Below are 22,882 nucleotides of genomic sequence, written 5' to 3'. Positions count from 1 at the left end.
TCCAAATTGATTACAAGAGACAGACTACTAGCAACAAAATAAACGTATGAAAGGCTGAAAGAGATGATAATCCTCATGACCACATACACTGGCCTCTCTTTGGCAACTACCCATCAACACCAATGACATTTTTTTGCTGAAACCTGAAGAAACTTAAGCAATTATAGTTTTCCCAAGTGACCTCTGAAATCATGACAGGCGCCATAGCACCACTTTTTCCCAGGAGCTTTTGGGTGCTTACCATCATCTCCCGTGTTCTCAGGCTGCTTTGCAGGTTTCTTCTTTCCTTCCTCCGGCTCTTCATCTGAAGATGAATCCTCATCAGAGGAAAGATTGGCTTTGATTTCTTCTAAAAGCATTTTCTTGGCAATTCTTTGAAGTAAAACAGAAAACACTATTTATTCCATTGTTCAAATAAATCTATGAACGACAAGTGTAACCCTACACCATTCAGAACTTCAAAAAAAGGGCTGAAAGCTGAACAAAAAAAAAAAGACATGATGAAAAGTCATTGTGGCAAGACAGGATATATCAGCAAAAATCTCATGTTAAATGTAACGTGTTGACTTGTTTTTAGAAAGCAGATTTGTATAATGCTTCTTAAGAGAGGTTTCCTGCTTTACAGGAAGACTGGAGAGAAATATAAAATGTATGAACATAGACATTTCATTTTATTCATTTGGATAACTAACTACAAGCACTTGCCTTACAGCAACTGTAGCAAAAACCCTTTTGTGTATACACATACACATCCCCCCAAAAGTTTCACCAACATCACAGGACCTGAATTTCACAGAAAAATTATGATTTCCTGCTCCACAAACTGTCCACTCAGCTTCCTATTGTTTCATTGCAGCACAAGAAAGTTTCCAGCTAATGTACAAGTGACTATGGAAAAATTCTTTCTTTACATTGCTCTTGCAACATAATCTTGTCTGAATCTAAGGCAGAATATAAAATGATATGTCAAAAACACAGGGAAATAGTGGAGTTATCTGAGAATTTGTACTTCTAGGGGAAAAAATAATCCTAAAAGAACAAAACCAGGTCTTCCTATATAAGCATCAGAAATACTATAGGTTTCATTCTAGGGTCATCACTTTTAAATGCAATACTTTTTTTTCTAGGTCAAACCTCGTCTGTCTTGCCTTTTGGCAGAATTAATGTATGCCATAGGCAGACAGTTCAGAACAGGAAAGATTTTATCCCAGTCAAAACAACAGTTCAAAACCCATGGAACTGAACCACAAACTGAGCTTTACTTGGAAACAGCAAAGGAATGGGGATCTCCTGAGTGAAGCTTCTTATACAACAGAAATTAAGTTGTTACTTTTACAGAGCACTATAAAATAGTTTTTAACAATCAGTATTTCATTTTCCAGCATGTAACGTTTCCTTAAAGCAAAAGAACCTTTCAAAGAGAATTTTCCCAAGGTATCTTTCCTGACACTCCAAGCTGTGTTTTCTGGGGTTTGAGTGGTTCCAGAAAGACTCTCACACTAACGTATATTCAGTAATTATTAAAAGATGGAAGCAAAATAGTTTAATAAACACTTAAGATTGTTCAGTGAGCCAGACAATCCACCAGCATCCAAAACACACCCTCCTCCTCTTTTGAGAGATGGCTTGTGAAGAAAAAGCTGATTAAAACTTCACCATGCAGAACCCTTGGTGAGCTTTAATTCCATATATATCAGCAGATCACAGTGTGAACTCCACAAAAACTTACGGAAGTCCATAGATAAGTAACATCCTCTTCCAAATGCTTTTTGCATTAGGTCCTTCCAGAGGATTTGGAAAAGGGACTTAGAGCTTGGTTAGTTTGGGTTGTTTCTTTTTTTTAAAACCCACCACATCATATGTAACAGCAACAGAAATAAACAGCTCCTTATATAACAAATTCAGCCTATATTTCTTCCATCTCTTAATGGTCAGAACTTTTCCTTCACAATGAAATGGCTTAGAATATCATCAAAGTTTTGGAAAAGGGGAAAAAAAATGAGAAACACTAAAAAGAACTGAAAAAAATTAAAACTGAATCCTGAAAGTCCTGCCTAGTAACACTGCCTCTGACTGGTCTCACGTGAATTAGCAAAGTTAACACAACTTGTATGTGGTTGGTAATACTTACCTCTACACAAATCACCTTTAAAAGGCTGACTTTAGGTCTTAAGAAAACAAGACACACACTTTTATCTGTTCTTTCATGAAGTGGTTTTTAAAGGGGAAAAAGAAAACCCAAAGCAAATGTATCTAACACCTAAAAATACCATGCATAAAATCTACTATCCTCGAACAGAAGATGTTGTGATTTTCCCATTAATCATCATAACCACCAACCAGATTGGGTAAACTTATTAGTTTCTAATTATATACAATAATATTGATTAAGAAGTTATTTTTGCCATAGAAAATTAGTCCTATTTTTTATCTAGGATAAAGACTCAACCACTTGGAATCGAATTGAGATGAGACTGTTTGTTAGTGAGAAAAGCTACATTCTCTTCAACGCATTTACTGTCGGGCTAAAAACATAGGATATTATTAAGATGTTCAAAATCTAAAAGATGCCTGTTTTTAATTAACTACGTATCTGATAGGAATTATAAGTGCAAGCAATATCAGACCCAACGAGATTAAGCCTTGTAAATGTATCTGACAAATGACTGATGTAACAAATGGCCCATATGAACTGGAATACCTTGAGTACTGGACTCTTGAAACTGGTTTTAAATTAAATCACAATGTATGCTGACTAGGATAATACATCTTATTTCTTTTTTAAGATAAAACCCATTTAAAGCGATCAGGTTTCTAAGCTAAGGAACTTCATATGCTAGTTTAATATTTTAATATTTGCATTAACAGCAGCAAGAAAAACAAGCTATGGTAGTGTGAAACTCTCTTGCTCACACTCTTCCAGAGAAACCCACACAAATCAGAAGGGACCATAATATTTACTTGGGTTAAGGACATAAAAGATTCTTGGCCAACCAGATGTAACAGCTGAACACTATCAATAAATTTATTAAGAGGCACAGAGTCATATGACCTCCAGCACAGGACTTCAGGTAGTAAAAACCAAAACACACTTAAAAAATCCCTGCATTTCGTTTATTATCTCTGTGACCTCAAGCACGTGGTGTTGCCCCAGTCCATGTTACCTACACTGTGAGGTTTGGATGAAGGGCACTTCCCCAAGGTATTTATACAGTGCCTCACAGAACGGGGCTGCAATCTCAGCCAAGGCGCATAAAAACAACTCGAGAATAAAGTGATAGTATATCTGCACAGTTTTGTATAAATTGGGATTTAAATATATTTCCCCTTTGCTGGCATGCAAGAACACCACCAACAAAATACATTTCTAATGAATGAATTGATTACTACGTATTTTTAAGTTATGCCAAAAGAAAAGAGTTTTCCCAAGAGACAGGCAAACTGGAAATTACTCAGGGGTTGCTTAGTTACACTGTAGGACTACTTTAAATTATCCTTCAGACATTGCAGCAAAACTGGAATAGTAGGTGCAGCCTCTCATGATGTGGAGTTAAGTCCACGTGGTAATTTGCACCATTCTTGCTCATGAATTTTAGAGTGCCAATACAATGGACTCATTTAAAATCTTGGTGAGACAATGCTACCACTGTAAAAAGCATTTTCCTTAAAAAGTCATGATTTTAAATTTTAGTCCATTATCATGATGTATTATTACCAATCAGATCATATCAACTCACAGGCAGAGTTCATAAATACCTATGAATTATATGTAGAAATAATGCCCAAAACAAGCCCTTGGGCGGGGGAGGAGGTTTGTATATGGCTAATAAAAGCCACCACAATTCCAGCTACAGCACTACTGAATTAAATGGGCCTCTGGGGTATTACTAGAAAATTCAGAACCCTTTAAAATAGATTTTTAGAGATTAATACTTGGATGAAATGTCATACATGTCTAAAAAATGAGTGAAAACTGCCAAACATCTTGTTCTAAATACTGTGCTGTCTTTGTTGGAAGAGGCTGATTTTCAAGCTGTCAAGAGTTGTATTAAATTAAATGCTTGGACAAGAAAAATGTTTTACAAAAATTTATTGTAACCATCAAATACTTAAAGGCATTCTGCATTAAATACACTAATTACTTCTTAATAAACAGAACTACTGCAAACATATCAAACAGTACCATTTAAAAGATCAGAAGGACCAATAATAGTTACACAACAGAAGATGAAAGCATACAGCACTATATGGCATAGTATGACCCACTTGGATATTGCATTTTGGCAAAAATGATTTCAAGACTATTAATATTCATGTCATGCACATCCCCAGGTATGCAAATAACAGAACATCTAAACTAGAGACTTGCAAACAGGAGAGTTCCCACACTACAAACACCCAGCAGGTACTAGGTACCCTCTTTGGCCTGGAAGAAAATAGGCAACTTCTCTGAATCAGTAGGTAAACTACTTAAACACTTTGTGTTGAGTAAACAGAAGAACAAGTTTTTAACCTCTTGAAATTTGTTCCATCTTTTTACATTTTATATCTCTGATTCTAGTGCCAAGTACAACACATGATTAATGTAAAATCAGACTGCAGTTACCAGTTAACATGTCTGAAGGTTGACAACACTGTTTATTGACAAAATACCTCTCCATCTCATGAATATATATTCAAAATATCCCCTAAAGAAAAACTTAACAAAGAGGCAGCTTAAAAACAAAGTACAGAAAGTGATTTTTAAAGCCCAAATTTATATTACTGAGTTGTTAGCAATTAATTCTTTTCCCAATATAGCTCTTAAACTAATAATTAAGATCTGTCAAAAACATTTGTATGAGAAATACTGAACTTCTGACAAAAGTGTCTCAGTTTAATTATCAACCAGAAACTCACCAAAAAAAAAAAAAAAGAAAAAAGTGAAAAAAAAAAAATCAAAACAGGACTGAAATTAAAGTATAGTTTAAAAAAAATCTTGATATTACCAAAGTTTAAATGTTCTGCTTATGACCCTGTGCTGTCAAGTCCCTAAAAAGCGTCTTTCTTTAAAAGTTGAATTACTTGATTAAATTTCATGACTGAAAACAAGCGAGAACTAATTCAGCAGCAGCATTTTGATGCCAAACTGAGGTCCGTAAAGGATATAAAACAGTGTTTTTAAAATTTACTTTAGCCACATATCAAAACATACTCTGTGAAACAAAAATTCCATATTCTAAACTATTAAGGCTCAGAAGCAGAAAAAGACTCCATCAGCAACTGTGCAAAGCTGGTCCCACACATGCTATATGGTCAAAATTAAAATCAGTTTCTGAAATACTATATAAAACTTTGCTGAACAACTCTTCAGTCTAACTACAATAACTTCCAAAAAGAACCTGTGGCTCGGAACTGAGCAATGCTTCATGTTGTGCATTTACTCATGAGGAAACAAAGCTTTTACATTTCTAGCCAGGCTAATTTTGATAGCTACAATGATTCTGGCAAAATATGACATGTCTTAACTAACTGTATCTTACAGAGGTTCACTTTTATTGAATTTGAAAGTGAAGCAATACATATAAGCCACAATTCTGAAAATATCTATGCAAAGACTTAAAATATATGTGTATAGTTAGTCTCTTTGATACCAGTGGAGCCTATGCACAGTGCTTGTAGAATCAGGGCCTTAATTGTCACATTAGTCACTTCAGGTACTCTTTAGTGGATTAGAACTCAGCTGAATTAACTGAGTTAATTCATTACTGACAATTAACATTATCTGAAAATATCTAATACTGTTTTCCCCACATTTGTGTTTTCTCTTTATTGGGAAAAGGCATTTCAATTAAAAAAGCATATTAAGTAACAGTAATAACCAAATTAATTCTGAAAATATTGCAGCACTGCATATTGCACAGATGCAAAGTGTCACCTCTATTCAAAGAACTAGCTGAAATTCACATTAATCAGAAGTAGCTTTTTACCTGCCTGAAAGAAACACTTGTCACAAAGCCCACACTTCCAACAGGAACACAGCCCGGCCAGTGCTGCGGAGCATTTATAACACACCCTACGCAAGGTGTGTTAACTAAGGCTCCTAAAGGCTTGCTTTGCATTTCTGGGCTTTGGCCTCTGTTTTCTGGCCCCGTGTTCAGGCTTGCGGGAGGCCCGTGAGCGAGTCTGTACCAGGCAGGCAGCCGTGGCTTTTACAACCTGCTTGCTCTTCCGTTGCGCCGCTTTGCGCCCACGCCTAGGGGGTGTTATAATCGAGTTTAAGTCCTTACGGAGGGTATCATACCTATTCTCAGGGTCGTCATCATCATCTTCCTCCTCCTCCATTGGAATAGTCCTTGATAGAGCCTCTCCCTCATCTCCTGAAAAACAACCCAACAGGAAACACTCAGCACAAGGAACCCCAGCAATGAACAGCGATACATGACAGCACAATAAACACCACAGCGCATGGACTACATCTCCACCAGCAATCCCCACTAAAAATAGCTTGGTAATACCACTTTTCTATCAGTTACCTACCTTGACATATAAAAATAAGTATTTTTATTAATAAAGTATCTAGTTTTTCAAGCAGCACTTTTATCCACATTATGCTTGCTACTACATGCAGCTTGCAATTCTTGCCTTGTTACGCACCGTGAATTGGGTTTTTACACCAAAACCTGAATACTCCTCCCAGCAGCCAGAAATTAAGTTTCCCAAGAACTTATTTGCTTTATCAGAAGCTCCACTACTGAGTCTGGGTAAATTGAAAAGGTGGCACGAATCCATTACAGAATTGCTTGCCAAGCCTATGAGCTGCCCTGCTGCCATGAGGAAGCACTGCAGAGCACTAATCCTTATCCACATTTGCTTTCAGAGTACATGTGTGTGTGTAAAGAGTTATGTTTTGAGAATTCCACGTGCTATCCTAACTGTAAACATCCAAACTCAGCTGCACTACATGGCACTGTCTCATATGGAAAGGACACGAAAACCAACAGTGCGGGACACGGAACAAAGAACAGCCCAGGATGGCACCCGCCTTAAAGCTCCTCTGCACTCTCCTGGTTGGACACAGAGGAATTCAAATTATTTCTAGCACACTCTCAGGCCTCTACCCTTGCTTTTCTCTTGTTCTTCTGACTTGTATATAAGTCAGACAAATCTGTTAGGTAGTAAAATTAAGCTAAGGAAAAGAAACCTCACAATCCTAACTAGCTGAGATCCCTCCACTTATAACCTCTACTGCTTATTTGCTACCTGTGTGGACTGGACTAAAACCAGGCTGTGAGAAGCTACTCCAAGTTGTTTTAAGGTACACCTGTCCTGGAAACAGCATTACTCAGATGTCATCTGACAGGACTGTCTAAGAGGTGATCCCAGGACGTACCTCACTTAGGTAAAAGCATCCTGGTGAATAAACCAGATTCTAAGTCTCATTCGATGATCAATCTATGCAGCTTGTTCAGAAACAGAAGAGATTCCTTTATTAATTCACTTATTAAGCCAACACATGTCTCCTCTTAAAATAATCTAACATAGGCAGGATTTCATAAAATCAAACTCAGGCTGGAAAAGACCTCTGGACATGACTTACTCCAATTCCCTCCTAAAAGCAAAGCTAACTCCAAATAAGATCAGTGTTTTCAGGGCCTTGGGCAATCAAGTTTTGAGCATTTCCAAGGACAGGGATTCCAGAGTTGGACAACTGTCAAGCTTTGATCATGGTCAGTGTATAAAATACTTTTGCTAGTACCTATATCAGTTTTCTTTGCTAAATCCTGTACCCACTGCCTCATCCTCTCAGCACACATTCAGCTCAGCCTTCCCTAAAACTGCCCATTAGGTGATTTGCAGGCAGCAATTTAGGCTTCCCATTTTTAGCATTCTCTCTCCAGTCTAAACCAACCCATTTCTCTCTGTCTAACTCTACTGCCAATCATCCCACATCACCATCTTATTTTTCCAATTTGTACACTGTTACCCTTCTCTCCAATAATTATCCAACCCTTCCACTTGTGACTTGCAAGTTAAACAATTGCTTCCACTGCCTCAGAGACCTTCTGATATATTGCAGCCAACCTTTTCCCCCTCAGCCATTTCGATACCAAGTCTGTGAACACAAACTGTACACAAGCAATCCCATTTTTAAGGTATTTTTCTTCGATGATTCAGTGATGCTGAGAACTCTCAGAGTACCATCAGTTGTCTGTCTCTGGGAGAGTTTTAACAGCCATGGCAGTTACTACACACAAAAAGCCAGTTCATTACTATGTAAACTATTCATTATTTGCAATCTCCCCCAGCAGTGGCATCACTGGGGAGAACATTGGTAAGGCAGCACTCAAGGTAAAGCCCTAAAACTCCCAGTACTATGTGCAGAGACACAACTAAACTTACTTCATCGGAAGGCCTTGAAAAACAAACATTACAGGGCTGTGTAAAACACAGAACAAGAAACTTATTTTCCAACTGCTACTCAAGGATAATGCAAAACACCATTAACCAAACTTTGCTTGGGCTCTAAATCTAAAGCAGCACAGCACTCAGAAAAGCAGCCTTTACATCTGCAAAGATGAACAACTCTCTCCTGAAACTGAACTGCAGGAGAACTTCAGGAAGAAGTGGGTCACCATCAAGCTGGTAGGAGAAAGGGGGAACATTAATGTCCAATTCAAAATCCGATGGTTTCAGGGTTTTTTAGGGGTGAGGCTTTTTGTTTAAGATGTTACAAATAACAATCACTTTATTTTGTACCTAGTATCTGCCTACAAGTATTTTATTGAAAAGTCAAAATATAGCTGTGTTCCTTCTGCTGTCTTACCACAGAATCATGGAATCCCAGAATGGTTTGGGTTGGAAGGGACCTTTAAGCTCAGGGACACCTTCCACCAGCCCAGGTTGCTCCAAGCCCTGTCCAACCTGGCCTTGGACACTTCCAGGGATGGGGCAGCCACAGCTTCTCTGGGCAACCTGTGCCAGGGCCTCCCCACCCTCATACGAAAGAATTTCTTCCCAATATCTATTCTAAACCTACCCTCAGTTTGAAGCCATTCCCCTTGTATCTTCATAAACATATTGTAGTTTTATTCACTTTTAGTTTAGCTGCAGCTTTGCAAACAGCTGTATCTGAGCCAACAGTTAAAGTCCTGTACAGAAAGTTCTGTGAAACATAACTAGAAGAAAAAGAAACTGAACAGTTTATCTGTCATGCTAATTAAAACAGGAAATATTTTTCCTAGTTGAAAATTCATTTATTAAAAACATGTCTACTGTCTGTGTAATGTGAAAACTGCTTTCTTAAGTTCTTTAAAACTACGTATTGGAACACAGCAGTTCTGAATTTTCTAAATTTACCAAATCTTCAGGACACTGACAAAGTAAATTTGCCTTGGCAAGGAAAATAATTATTACTCTTAAACCTACTATGAAAACAATAAGCAATGACAGATTTCTGTAAGTAACACCAGCTCTTCTAAGGCTACATGGCTCCTGTGAGGCACAAAAATCATCTCCTTGATTTTTAAATGTGTCCTGCAATGCCAAAGGTCTTCAGAGTCATCTCCAGTGCATAACCAGGAGGTGACAAACATGAGTTCCCTGGGTTATCTACTCCTTTAATCCAGTTTCTGCTAAAGCAGTCCCTGGCAGGCAAAGCAAGGACTGGGCTTTGGAAAGCCGAGTTCCAAAGCGATACCTACTGCAACTACGGACTGCAGCTTCTCAAGCCTCTCCATTTACTGTGACATCCTCAAGGGTCAAGTTGCACAAACTGAAGTAATGTAATTTTAGAATCACAAGATAGTTTGGGTTGAAAAGGAACTTTAAAAGAGGTGCTTCCAAACCAGTATCAGAAAACCTAACTGCCTGCAAATATTTAAATGTGTAATTACCAACTGATGAATATTTTTCATCAAACCTTACAGAATTCCTCTATTAATATATTAATAATAGGTGTACATGAACACCTTTTGCACACCTGATGACTGACAGAATCCTGCACCAGAAGACAGCATCAAGCTCTCAGTCACTGGCCTGATCTTCTGCTCGTCGCTGCTTCCATCGCCACTGGAATTCTGCTCATCATTTTCTTCCTTATCAGATGAGGAAGAGGAAGTGACAACCACTTTCTTTTTTGACACTTTCTTTTTTAAGCTACTCCTTTTACTTTCTTTCATTGACCCTCTTTTAGTCTTTTTCTTACTGTCTTCATAAGACTCCTCATCAGAAGAAGATGAATCATTCTGTTCTTTTTTGGAAATTTTCTTTTTGTGACTTATTTTTTTCTTTTCTTTAGTTTCAGTTCGTTTTTTACGCTGCATGGCATCATCAGAAGAACTCTCCTCTTTTTGGGGAGATTTCTCAGTATCAGAGGATAAATCAATGTGTACTCTTTTAGCTACTCTCTCTCTCAAATTTCTCTTTTCTGTAAATACAGGTTCCTTTTTAATTTTGTCGTTTTCAGAAGAATTGCAACTTCCTTTCTCTGGAGAGGACTTCTCACCATCAGATGAGGAATCATCTTGCTCTTTCTTGAAACTTTTCTTTTTCAATTTTTCAGATTTCTTCGCTTTGTTTTCTGATCCTTTCTTGTTCTTGAGTCTGTCCTTTGAAGACTCAAACTTGTGCTCTTTCTTTGCAGATTTCTCAGTACTCTCTGAAGAAGAATCTTCTTGTGCCTTTTTCTTTTTCAAATCCTTGTTTTTGTTACCTTCAGGAGAACTTTCCTCTTTCTCCAGTGAAGACTTCTCAACATCAGAATACTCATCATGTTTTCCCTTTGTGGATTTTTCTTTTGAGTCCCTGTTTATCTTCTCCTTAGCAGACAACCTCTTACCCACTTTTTTATCTTTAGAAGAATGGTTCATTTCCTTCTCTGGGGAAGACTTTTCAACATCATCATCATCTTCAGAAGACTTACCTTTCTTTTTCTTCCGATTTACCTTTCTTTTACTGCTTACTTTCTTCCTCTGCTCTTCTTCAGAGGAATCGTAACTATCCTCTTTTCGGGAATATTTTTTCTTAGGCTTTTTGGCAGCCTCAATTTTACTTAACATTTTTATCTCTTTTTCTAACTCAGAATCATAGTTTGAAGAATCTGAATAGTTTTGTCGCTTCTTTTTAGCAGCGGCGGCGTTTTTAGCTGATTTGCCTCTTTTAGCATCTAAATCTGAACCAGAACTGGAACTTTTTCTTTTTCGTTTTCCATTTTCATCCTTTACTGGCTGATTCTTCTGAAAATCTGAAGTCTTCTGATCATTTGCTGGTGCTTCACTATTGCTGTCAATGTCTGAGGAACTGCGACTCATCATTCCTGCCTCTTTAAGAACAGCTGGCATCTCATCAGAATCCGAGCTCTGATCCAAAACATATGGCTTCTTGGATTCGGAAAGGTTATCAGGGCTGGGGCCATCAGCAGCACTGTCAGAAGGATTTCTCTGGTCGTTTTTCCTCCGTGGCTGTTTGGCTGGTTTTCCCTTGCGCTTCTCGCTGCCCATGTCGTTGCTGTCCTCCTCCGAGTTGGATGTCAGAGGGCTCATGTCCGTGGGGCGCCGCAGGGGGGTGGTTTTCACGCGCGGCGACCTCCGGAGATCGGACTCCTCGACAGGCACGGCCTCGTTCTCCGTGGAGGGTTCACTGCCAGCAGTGTGATTTTGTTTCACAGGGTCACAGTCTTCTGCTCTAGGCTTTGCATCAACACTTTTATTTTCCTTTTCTAAACTGTTGTCTCGATCTTCAGCTTTAACTGTAACCTCTGAGAGGGAAACAGGAGTCAATTTTACAACCAATTCTTTTGTTCCTTTAGCCGATGATTTTAACTTGGTACCACCTTTGGCATCTTTCACAGGAGCGTTCGATTTTGTATTTGAATTTGGAGTCTCATGATCTGTTCCTGTATTTCCACTCTCCTGCTCATCTGATGGCATCTGAATCTCCATAGCAGATTCTAGAGTCTCAAAAATGTCTTCAGGAACAGATGAGGGAATGGACACTATATCCATGTCCAAAGCCTCTGTACTGTTCGGTTCATACTGAGGTTCTTCATTTCTGCCAGACTTTTTCTCTTCCCCAGAAGTAGGTTTGTTATCAGTCTGTTCCACTGTTGGAACACTTTGATCCATGGGCTCACTGTCAGGCTGTTCTGATACAACCTTTTTCGGCGTCTGTACAGTGTCATCCTCTTTTAATGCCACATGTTCCTTTCCTTCATCTTTTTTCACCTCATTTTTTTCAGACCTAACCTCAGTTTTTTTCTCTTTGGTATTTTTATCTTTGATTTTAACATTCAGTGCTTGAATCTCCAGGTTCAGACCTTCTTCTAGTGCCAGATGAGCTTTTTTCATGTCACTCAGCACAGATTTAAAAGCCTTCAGCTGACACAGTTGCACAGTTGGGCTTATTTCTACATTTTCTGCAGCATTTTTCAAAAAGCTTACAAAGCTAGAATTGAGATTTGCTGTAGTTTCAACCAGCTTTTTTGTTTTCTTAAGCAAGTCTTTTGGCACCATTAGTGCTTTATAAGAATATGTTAGTGAACCTGAATATGAATTATCTAGTTTTTTTTCTTCACCATTACAGTTTGCACTATTTCTCTTTGGAGAAAACTTGACTGTATGGTCATATATTTTACTTTTTTCACTTTCAACTTTGATCTTTTTTTTGTTTTGTTGAAGTAACTGTTCTAAATTTTCAAAGACACTGTCACATGCAGTGACCAAGTCCAACAAAGGCTCTGGATGGCAAATATAGCAGTGCCACTGGTTATTTTCATCCAGGATAGTCGAGAGCTCCTTTCGACCCAGGTTGCGCAAAATGCACTTTTTACAGAAGGCGTTATGGCAAAAGTCACAGCAAATCAAATTTCCACCTTCAGCACACCACCTGAAACGAGACACGAGGAATGGAAGAGGTTTGTCTCCAGACCAACACAGTGGTAAACTCTTAGTCTGACATATTTAAAAATTCAGGTGATAAACAGATCCGTTTATGGAAACCATTTTTAAAAGCACATCTGAAAAGCACTCAGCTGAGAACTGGAAAATCGGAAAATTCATGTATTAGACTAAAAGTTCACAAGGCTGAAATGGTCAGTAATTTTCAAACACAACTTCAGCACTGATTTTAAAGAAAAGAAAAAAACTAATTACATTTTATTTTCCCTGTTTCTTCTGAAAATTTGGAGAGAGGAGGGAGTGGAGTGATTTATTTTACATCAGAAGCAATTGGTTTAAGTCTTTCTAGCCTTAACTGATATATTACTACTGCAGGCACATATGACCTGAAAAGTGGTGGACAAGAAAGCTCATAAGCATCACAGACTACACAATTTTGACAGAATTACGCATTTAGATATTTGACCTAAGGACAGAGAAATACTTTAGTATTTCAAAAGTGGGAAATGCATCTGTAGAAATAAGTTTCTGTGACTCACAAGGTTTAGAATGCCAGATTCTATCCCCACCTTTAAAGTGTTTGTAAGGTTAATGGGCATTATGGGTCAATACCCAATTAATGGGCATGTTATTTAGTTAGAAATGTGATGTCTAAAAGTGTTTGCTATTGGATTCATTTATAAAATGTTTTCCTATTAATTACTTAAATAACAATCAAATAGATAGGAAAACGCTGGGGTTGAGTACTTCTTGGTGAGAAATAATTGTTGATTAAGCTCTTAAGCTCTTATGTACTGGTCTTATTTCTTGCAATAATAAGCTGACTGACAGACAAAGCTGCCCAGGCCACACTGGTGTGTCTGCAGTCCCTGGACCCTCACCTGCACTGTTCGTCCATCCCGTCGGAATCCCGGCTGATGTCATCGCTCATGTAATACTTGTAGCAAGTCTGGAAAGAGACAGGACAAGGAATTCTTTATTAAATCCCAACAAGGCTTCAGAGATTCACTTGATTTCCGAAGCTTGCCAGTAAAGGCAGCAGCTGCAAGGTCTTCAGCATTCTAAGCCTTTTACATTTGTGTTAATCTAAAAAAAAAAATCTACCACGGATACAACAGGTCCCAAAACGTGACTTCTTATTTAGATGGCTCAAGGTTTATTTGAAAATTAAATAGGCTTGTGTTTGATGGCTGTGTAACTGTGTATTTAGAACATCAGCTGAATATTTCTCTTCAAATCTCTAAGTTTTTTCCCATCTATTTCCTACGTAAATCAATACCACATCCTCCCTAGCACAATTAATCCTACATAAATTACAGTTTTCAGCTGTATGCTCCTCATGTTAGCATCTGATGCCATAAAGCTTTACATAAAAAGATCTTCAGCAATTATCCTGATGTTAACACCCAAGTATTCAATTTCCAGGTACAAACTAAGTATCTTTATTGAAAATTTGGTAATGGTAAGAAAAAAACCTCAGCTAGAAGTAGCAATGGCTTCAGTTTCTGAACTCTTTACACCAAATTTGGAAGGTGTGATGTCACTTTTTTCCCAGTTGCTAGTGAAAAAGGTTCTCCCAGACTTGCAGTTCTACTTTGAACAGGCATTAATACAAACTATTAGCTACATTCTGTCCTTTTACCCAGCAGATCAGTGAATTCAGAATCCAGAAGAGGATTCAGCACATGAATTTAACATGATGATGCCCCTTTACATGGAATAGATTTATATATCTGTTCAACTAAACTATCCAAACAATCAAAACCAACAAAAAACCCCAGTAACGTCTGATATTTAGATATTTGATGGAACATTCATAGTTGAAGGAAAACAGCTTCTCAGATCTGGGACTGCTGACCTAAGCAGGAGAAAAATAAGGGCAGAACTAGGCACAGAAAGCAACGGAAAGACCTGGAGTATGGAGATCAGGGACTTCCACTCCTCACTCCCACATTAACTTAAGGCCACGTTCCACTAAGTAGATACAGAAAATTTAAAGGAAAAACTCCTGGATGCAATTCATGTAGCAGAGCCCCCAGTCAAGAGCTGCTGTTGAACCCAACACCCTAAAGAAGTTAAAAAAACGACCCGGGTCTCTTGTGCATGGCAGGAACACAGACAGCTGCAGCCACCTGCTGAGGATTTTCAAGCCTAGAACAAGAGCTGGGACTCCAGTGGAGATGGAAGACAGTCATCGTGTGAGCTGATTATTGTAAGGCATATTTGATAAAAGAAACAAGTCAGAATACATAGAAGAGGCAGAACATCAGACTACATGGGCACGCCTGTGACAGCCTGTCAGCTGAACATGGAACATCAGTCAGGAACCGGGGAGAAGGAGGAGGGAAGGGAACAGGAATGCTACGTGTGCATTGTAACAGAGCTGTATCTCTCTACCTTGGGCAACATCTTTACAAATACAGCATCTATAGGCTGTAGAGACATGCAAGAGCTATCTCTGTATCTCTGAAAATTAACAGAGGTCTCCACAGCAGGGGTAGGGATGTTTCCTTCCTGCCCTGTTGCCCCCCTCTTTCCATTGCAGGCAACTCAGGGCCTCTCTGAAGCCAGCAGGAAAGCAGGCAGCTGAAGACCCAGATCTGGGTTTAGGTTAGGTTTAGATCATTATTTCAAAGCTGCCATAAATTAAAACAACCCACGAGCTGCAGAAACTGAGATGGCTCTGAAGCTACTTTTCTGCTCCTTATTCCAATCTTGTTTTACACAGAACACTTTACCAGGACATCCAGACTTGAATCTGCTCTTACAATACATTATGAGTAGGCAGAAACTTCAGACAGATCATTTAACATTAAAAATTCACTACTATTACAGCCTTAAAGCTATAAAACTAAATTCCACATAAACCACAATGAGTTTAACTGAGGTATAAGAAAACAGGAATATAAATTTGTAAGTATATTTGCTTTCCCCCCCCGCTTTTACTTTCCTTAACTGTAACAGCTAATGACTAAAAAAAAGAACTACTCCCACAAAAATCCCAGCCAAATCAACTAATATGACATTTCAAACAAAAACAAACAGTAGAACTGTTTACCACATACCTTACAAATAAGAACTTTCAGTGTAGGATGTCTGTAGATTGAATCCTTTTGAAAATGGTTCACCTGTTGCCCACAAGCTGTACAGCTTACAATTCCATGTAGTCCTTCCTCTATAGAGAGGATTATAAACCACACATTAATTGTTTTCTTTTTTTTTTTTTTTTAAGAAATCTATATATACCTATTTAATTTTCTTACAATATTTTGGCCTGTCAGGTTTTAGGCCTTTATTTCTTTACCGCCCAGCACTAGAGATCTTTCTGTAACCACTTGTCATTTAAAGACTGAAAGAATTTCCCTCTAATTTCTATGCTCCACTTGGGGTGAAGATACAATTCTTTTCCTTTGAGAGATTCAATTTGGGCTAATTGGTCACCTCATGAGAACATACCTAAATAAGAGTCATCAATAAAACTCTTCCAGAGCAGCCCTGATATTCTGGACAATGCTCCCAATTTAATCTTTGTTTAACAAATGCATGTTTATATTATATTTTCTTTCACACACAGTTTAGTTTCTCAAAGAAGAATACAAAAAACTATTACAGAAGATGCACAAAATCCTTTTAATAGTGCCTGAAAAATCTTTTCTCACCTTTTGTTCCCTTCTTGATGGCGGTTTTTGCTGTTTGGGTTTTTCTGAAACTACAATTTTGCTATAATACACATGTACTCCCCATCTTGCTGATTGCTCTCACTTTGTGGACCACCCTGCTGTACCTATATTTGGTCAAGAAAACATTTCTTTACTGCCATCCCCCCAAATTCACTTTGGAAGGGGTGAACGTGGGCTTGGCAGGTTCACTCCATGCCAGGCTGTTAAACCAACTAGTTAATACTGTGAGACCTTTCTGTTTTCAGCAGCAGAAAAAGGAAAATCATTTGTGAAAGCTCATACACTTTCAAAATCCTAATCTGGAATCAAGCATAGAGGTTTGATATGGGATCACTCAACTGTGACTTGTCCTTCGCTGCCATGTTCAGTAAGTGGAACAAGGAAATTAACTCAAATGGTTTCACTCAATGGTTACAATCTGAGTACAGACTTCGTATTTTTTTCTAGTTTTCAAATAATCACTGCCACAGAAGCACCAACACCACAATGTTAAGGAACTGAATGAACATTCTCAAGACACAATGCAAGCTACCAGCAACCTGCTGCTGAAGCACCATCTTAGATGGCTCAGGGGTCAGTGAGAACAGCTGATACACCCTCACAACTCAGGGAAATTCTGAATACATGACTGCATGTCTGCAGAGCCTGGGCACTCACAAAGCCCTCTCACCACCTCAAAACCAGCTCAAACACTGGTTTCAGACACCGCTGCATAAAGGCATCCGTCGTATCGCACTCCTCGGAAAGCAATCCCATGTTCCGCAGCACGGAACCCAACCCAGGTCTGTCACACACCACAGCCAGCTCAGGGACAACAGGCCATTCCCTGCCAAATCCTGAGCCACTTCCCTCTTTTCTACAGCCACGGGGAAGCACTGCGGCCTCCTTCCTGAGATCTGCGAGTTGGCACCAGAGAGATTTATGAGGCAAACCTTTGTGAGCCATGTTACTGCTACAAATGATGATGACCTAAAGAAATTCAACTACTACTAATTCATTAATACTGAGAAAATACTTACTTTAAAACATTCCTACCAGTTTATTAGCAAAAATACAACCATAACCATTCTGCAGACACAACACTTGAAAATAATGACACAATGCCTCTCAACAGTCTCAGATGAGAGCATCTGGTTGCTAGAAAGGTAAGACTTCTATTACTACCACTATTTCTAATATAAACAGGACATATAATTCCTAATAAAAGTGCAAAGATGCACTCCACAATGAACAAGACGGACAGGCCTTTTTTATTTTATCGTTATTATTTACCTGCACTGTGCAGACAATTCAGGATCTCAGGGACTACATATTTACCTGCTCTGTATGTGCTCAGGGTACCTCAGTCAAGACACAGCTCAGTGCCACTTCATGCAAAAAGCTGACAAAATTTGACAAAAACAAACTGGTTTGATATATTCCCTAATCCTGCTCTTGAGGCTGATTGGAGTCACATCCCTCACCTGGCTACCTTTCCTGGTCTGGAAATGGGGTCAACACAAGGAGTAGGCAGTACCTGTTCCATTTCCCTGGAAGCTGACTGGAGTTTGACACACATCCTGGAGAGCTCTAAAACCAAATACTATCAGCAGAAACGTTAACAGAGCTGAGCTCGCCCTGGACAAAGGTAAGGCTTAAACTCTTCATGTCCCTTCCAAAATTATTACCCCATGTCAGGCACAGCACGTGAGTAACCAGCCCAGATACTCAAAGAAAGCCTATAAATTCCCTGGGGACAGAGAAAAAAAGCTGGAAGGGCAGGTCATACAAACTGTCCTGGGGATGCAGACACAGGCCACAAAGCTCAAGCAGAAGAGTCCTATCTTCTCAACACTGCACCCTTGAAGAGTTCTGTTGGACCATTTGCAAATGTTATAAGCACAAATGGGAAAAGCATTCCTAAATGCTGCACAGGACATCTTGCATGAATAAACAGAACCAACTTCCAAAGATTAAGAAAGGGATCATTCAGAGAAAACATCAACGCTCAAAATGTGATTAACATCATGCATGAGCCCATGTGTATGCACAAGCACATTTCCACAGTCACATTTTACTCCCCTTCCACCACGAATGGAGAAATAGCACTTAATAAATTACAGTAGGACTCTAAAAGAGAGCAAGTATCTCAAATGATATAATGGGAAGAATGAAGAGTGTGTACAAGATCTGTTTGTATGAATATCCTAGGTACTGTTGTAGGTGTGTGAATTAAGATATTGCCAGTAGTGTTAATAAAAATATCTGCCTTCTTATTGGCTACTTTATAAATAATCCTCCCTCTCCTTTAATTTTTGGAATGAAATATGAGAAACTAATTTCTGTTACTGCTATAATCTACCTAACTTCTCAATTTTAGCAGTAGCTATGGAAAAGCAGCTGACACAGCAGTTTTTCAAAGATAATCCTTAGAAGGGCCCACTGGTAGGGAATTTCTCACAATTTAAAAACAAAACAGAAGTCTTTGAATTGTTTGAGGGTTTTGGATTTTTCTCAGCTCACTGATGGATCATCTGCCTATACATGTCCCACATGGTTGCTTTCTTAATAAGTGAACATTCCTGTATCAACACTGTTACAACGTAATTCCTTAAGAAAGGAATACCTGTAACACCTGATTGCAACCAAGCAACTGCACCTAATGATGCATCCTATACCTACAGAAAATAAGGAGTATAATGGGAACTAATCTTAGCTTTCACTGCTGCATTGCAGGGGCAGCAATGGAGGCTAATTTCTGTCAGTTAGCATCCTTAATGAACAAAAAGCCAGAAGAGTGGAGGTATTTTTAGGATAATTTATCAGAAATATGAACAATTTTTAGATGTACCAAATGTGGTCATAAGCAACAATTTAAACCCATTTTAATAGATGTTTTAAGTTGTATTTACCTCCACGCTTTTTGGGAGCTTCAGGTTTCATTTTAACGGTATTTCTGCTTCTAAATTCAGGCCCTTTAAAATCATCTTTGTCTTCATTCAGCACTGGCTCAGGTTGTACAACCACTGTACCTAGAATAATTTTATTTAGAAATTGGAAACCATTACACATCCAAATGAAGTGCAAAAGTTCTGTTTAAATAAAGCCAACAAAAAAGTGCAATCCGTTGACTAAAACTCAACAAAGTTTTGAATGCACAGCTGTTCACAGAAAAAAAACAAAACAAAACAACCAAAACCAAACCACCACACACTTCAAAGTGTTGCAGCTGTAGGACAAAAGTCAAAGACTGGATGGGCTGAGGAGCAAATTGTGCCCCCTCTGCCCTGATGTGGCACGTGCAGGACAGGACTGTCACACTGCTGGGGGTGTGGATAGGGATTTGTAGTGCAATGCTACAAATAAAGGACCTGGGTTACATCACTCAAACCCCTCAAAACCTCTACAGTAACTATGCATTTCTCTCTTTGTCCCCTTCTATCCAGTTTCCCTCGCCTGCATTTATTTCAGCATGAAATAAATGAAAAAGCAATACAGTAAAAACTGCTTTGTCTTTAACAAAATTCAGAAATTCACATTTTCATTTCAATGAAGAGTACTAGTCAAAATCATGTGAATGAAAAAGCACATCTTTCCTACTTAAGAGCCCGGTTTTTATACTTTTGTTGTGAGGACACTGAAAATCATCTCATACTCTGAAAAAAATCATTTTGAAGTGACTGCTCTAAATACTGCTGCTCATGCAGTAAACAGCAGCAATTTTTCCTGTAACTTCCCTAGGTAAGAAATGGAGGAGATAAACAAACTCACACTGTAGTTAAGAGCAGAGGGATGCAAAGCTTTTAGAATTAACTGTTCCTAAAAGGTGCTTAAAAATACATCAAATAACGACACTTCCCTCCCAGAGTTAGTTTTGCTTTTGTCGATCTAATTGCTAATAAATAACCTCAGAGAGAACTGTAGAATAAGACCACCAGGTGACAGAGGTTGAGAGTTGTACAGAATAAGGGAAGCAGTTCTTTCCCTGTGTGTGATGGTTTTACAGAGATGGCTGCAGGCACTCGACACCCTGGTGCCCGTGGGCTGAGCCACCAGGTGCCAAGGCAGAGGTGCTGGGGCTGCTCTGTGCTGGCTGTGCTCACAGCCCTGTGTGTGTCCAGGCCAGCAGCACCCCAGACAGCCATTTCACACACGTGCATTCCAGTTCAGTATCTGTGCTGCCTCATCACCTTGGCTAATTTCCTGAATTCAGACATGAAAAAAGACACGACCTACCTTTAGGCAAGCTTTGCATATCTACATCGTTTTCTGAGTTCTCATTTGAAACATCTTCATTTACAGTTTCATCTACAATTTGTTCCTCATCTGACCCAACGTATTTTGTTACAACTGTAGGTTTCCTGCATAGACAGAAAAAAACATGCTCTGACAAACAGTACACACTGCAATTCAGGCAAGCCTAGAGCTTTGCAAACATGATGTTAACTGGGGAAAACTATGTTTTCTAAATTCATTTAGGACTTTATGAGGTGGGATACTCCAAGTTATTACTAAATATAAATTGTAGGTTAATTTTGTTGTTAGGAACAGGAATTCTCCCTTCTATGTGAAATAAAAATATATACTAATAAAATATTTTGTTTCACAGGCTTGCTGTATTTTTTTGGAAAATCAAGGTTTGATGTGTTTTTAAGGAAGTCACACTTCTACCAAAAAAACCCTAAATGAAACACAAGTGAATGTCTACTCAGAAATTTTATCCATCATTCCAGGTTTAACAGGCAGCACAAAGAGAGCACACAGATATTAACAAATTACAAAAAGTAGCTTGGTTGAAGAGATGTTTGCAAGGAAATAAATGAAATGTGGAGAGAAATGAAAAAGCTGACTGTTGAATAAAAGGAACAGCTGCCAGAATTCCACATAAACATAATTTCTAACTGAATCCACAAAAATTAATTAATTTACTATGTCAGGACAGGGAGAAGAAAATATTGAATATGGAGCATAATTTTCAGTAGTCTGAAGGCAATACACGAACTACTGCAGGATACTGGTTTTGTATCAGGAACAGTATGTTACATGTGTAAGTGAAAATACCTTTAGTGATAAGACAGGATGCAAAAAAAACCAGGACTAAAACTAATATAAATGAAACAGAGTTCAGCAGGACACTGTATTCAGAAGATGAGGGTGAAATCAAAGCCAAAGATTGAAGAACATTAATGCCAGCAGACATGATAGAATAAACCAACTTGGATACAAGGGAGAGTGAAAAGAGATACAGACTTTTAAAGAGCAGTACTAAGGCAGCTGTTGAAACTGTGCATGAAAAATCATGAATGACAGAACCTGAACAAGCATCAGCCGAGAGCAGATGAGGAGCTGGACTAGAGCAAGTCTGCTGGTACCTGGGACACAAACAACCTGTGTCTCCTGTAGGTTCAGAGGGATGGTAAACAGTTAACTCCAGACTTTGTAAATCAAAGAGGGTAAAAGGATTAAGCAGGGATACAGCAAATGGCAGATCCTGCACAGGACAGCTCAGCAGCACAGTTCGATGCTACAGCCTCCCAGCAGTAAGGTAAATAAAGCCCTTTTTTCATACAACCCAATTTACATTTTTGGAAGAATCCTACATGTAGAATTAGCCAGAGTAAAGGAACTCTTGTATAAACGGGATAATCTTGTCTTTGTTTATAAAAATCAGGCTTTATGATCTTTACCTTTGACCCTGAGAAACGGTTTGAATTTTAAGTGTATTATGAAGCATTTGTTTTACCAGCACTCTGCTAACTTTATGGATTTACACTGGTGTATACCAAAAATACTTGGCATAGTGCATCGACTTTTCTATAGTTTCACATACCAAAAAGTAATTTATTTGTTTTTATCTTCCAAACCAACCTTTTGGAACGGGATAATCCTAAGGATTTGGTTCTTTCTGAAGAACTACTGCCCTAAAAACAAGAAAAAAATGTAAAGGTCAACACATTTGTATCCAAGGGACCTGTCAACAAAACCAGTTTCTTGCTTTAATAGAACACATCTCAGAAGTTACCAATGCTCTTATTAAAAAAAAATAAATTAAAAAAAGCAGCAGAAAAGCATTAACAAGTGACACACAATTTCAACAGTCATGCCAGTTCAGTTAAACCAAATCTATGGAGTTTCGGATCAGAAGGAAGCAGCTTCCTGTGGATGCACCTGTGGATGCTCTTCACAAAGAAACCATGGCCTTTTCCAACACCCCCTCCCAGAGGGTTCTGCAAGGCTGGCCCTGGGCACTGTGCCCAGTGTGCCCCCAGAAGTGCCAGCACAACACTGACACTTGTTACCTGGCTCATGTGCCAGAAAGCACTGGCTGCCTTCACAGGAAAACTGATT

The 22,882-nt window shown here is 38.7% G+C and overlaps 1 protein-coding gene across 5 annotated transcripts in view; it reads right to left on the bottom strand.

Annotated features, from left to right (window-relative positions):
* ATRX (ATRX chromatin remodeler) overlaps positions 1-22,882 on the bottom strand; it is an 82,050-nt gene that overhangs the window by 40,546 nt on the left and 18,622 nt on the right. For 2 of the 5 annotated variants that reach the window (XM_051789879.1, XM_051789889.1), the window contains exons 4-11: positions 22,403-22,455; positions 20,771-20,895; positions 19,447-19,566; positions 15,941-16,050; positions 13,757-13,824; positions 9,962-12,864; positions 6,284-6,359; positions 242-372 (exon numbers count right to left, since the gene is read on the bottom strand). In XM_051789879.1, coding sequence (XP_051645839.1) covers positions 242-372; positions 6,284-6,359; positions 9,962-12,864; positions 13,757-13,824; positions 15,941-16,050; positions 19,447-19,566; positions 20,771-20,895; positions 22,403-22,455 — 3,586 coding nt within the window. Of the gene's footprint in view, positions 1-241; positions 373-6,283; positions 6,360-9,961; positions 12,865-13,756; positions 13,825-15,940; positions 16,051-19,446; positions 19,567-20,770; positions 20,896-22,402; positions 22,456-22,882 lie in introns of those variants that run through there. The other 3 variants (XM_051789899.1, XM_051789909.1, XM_051789917.1) reach the window with 2 other exon arrangements.

This window comes from Manacus candei, unplaced genomic scaffold, assembly GCF_025592945.1.
Source record: "Manacus candei isolate 608988 ecotype Guabito, Panama unplaced genomic scaffold, ASM2559294v1 h1tg000003l, whole genome shotgun sequence".
NCBI lineage: Eukaryota > Metazoa > Chordata > Aves > Passeriformes > Pipridae > Manacus > Manacus candei.
The sequence above is the reverse complement of the archived record's forward strand: the minus strand, read 5'-3'. Positions and strand labels throughout refer to the sequence as shown.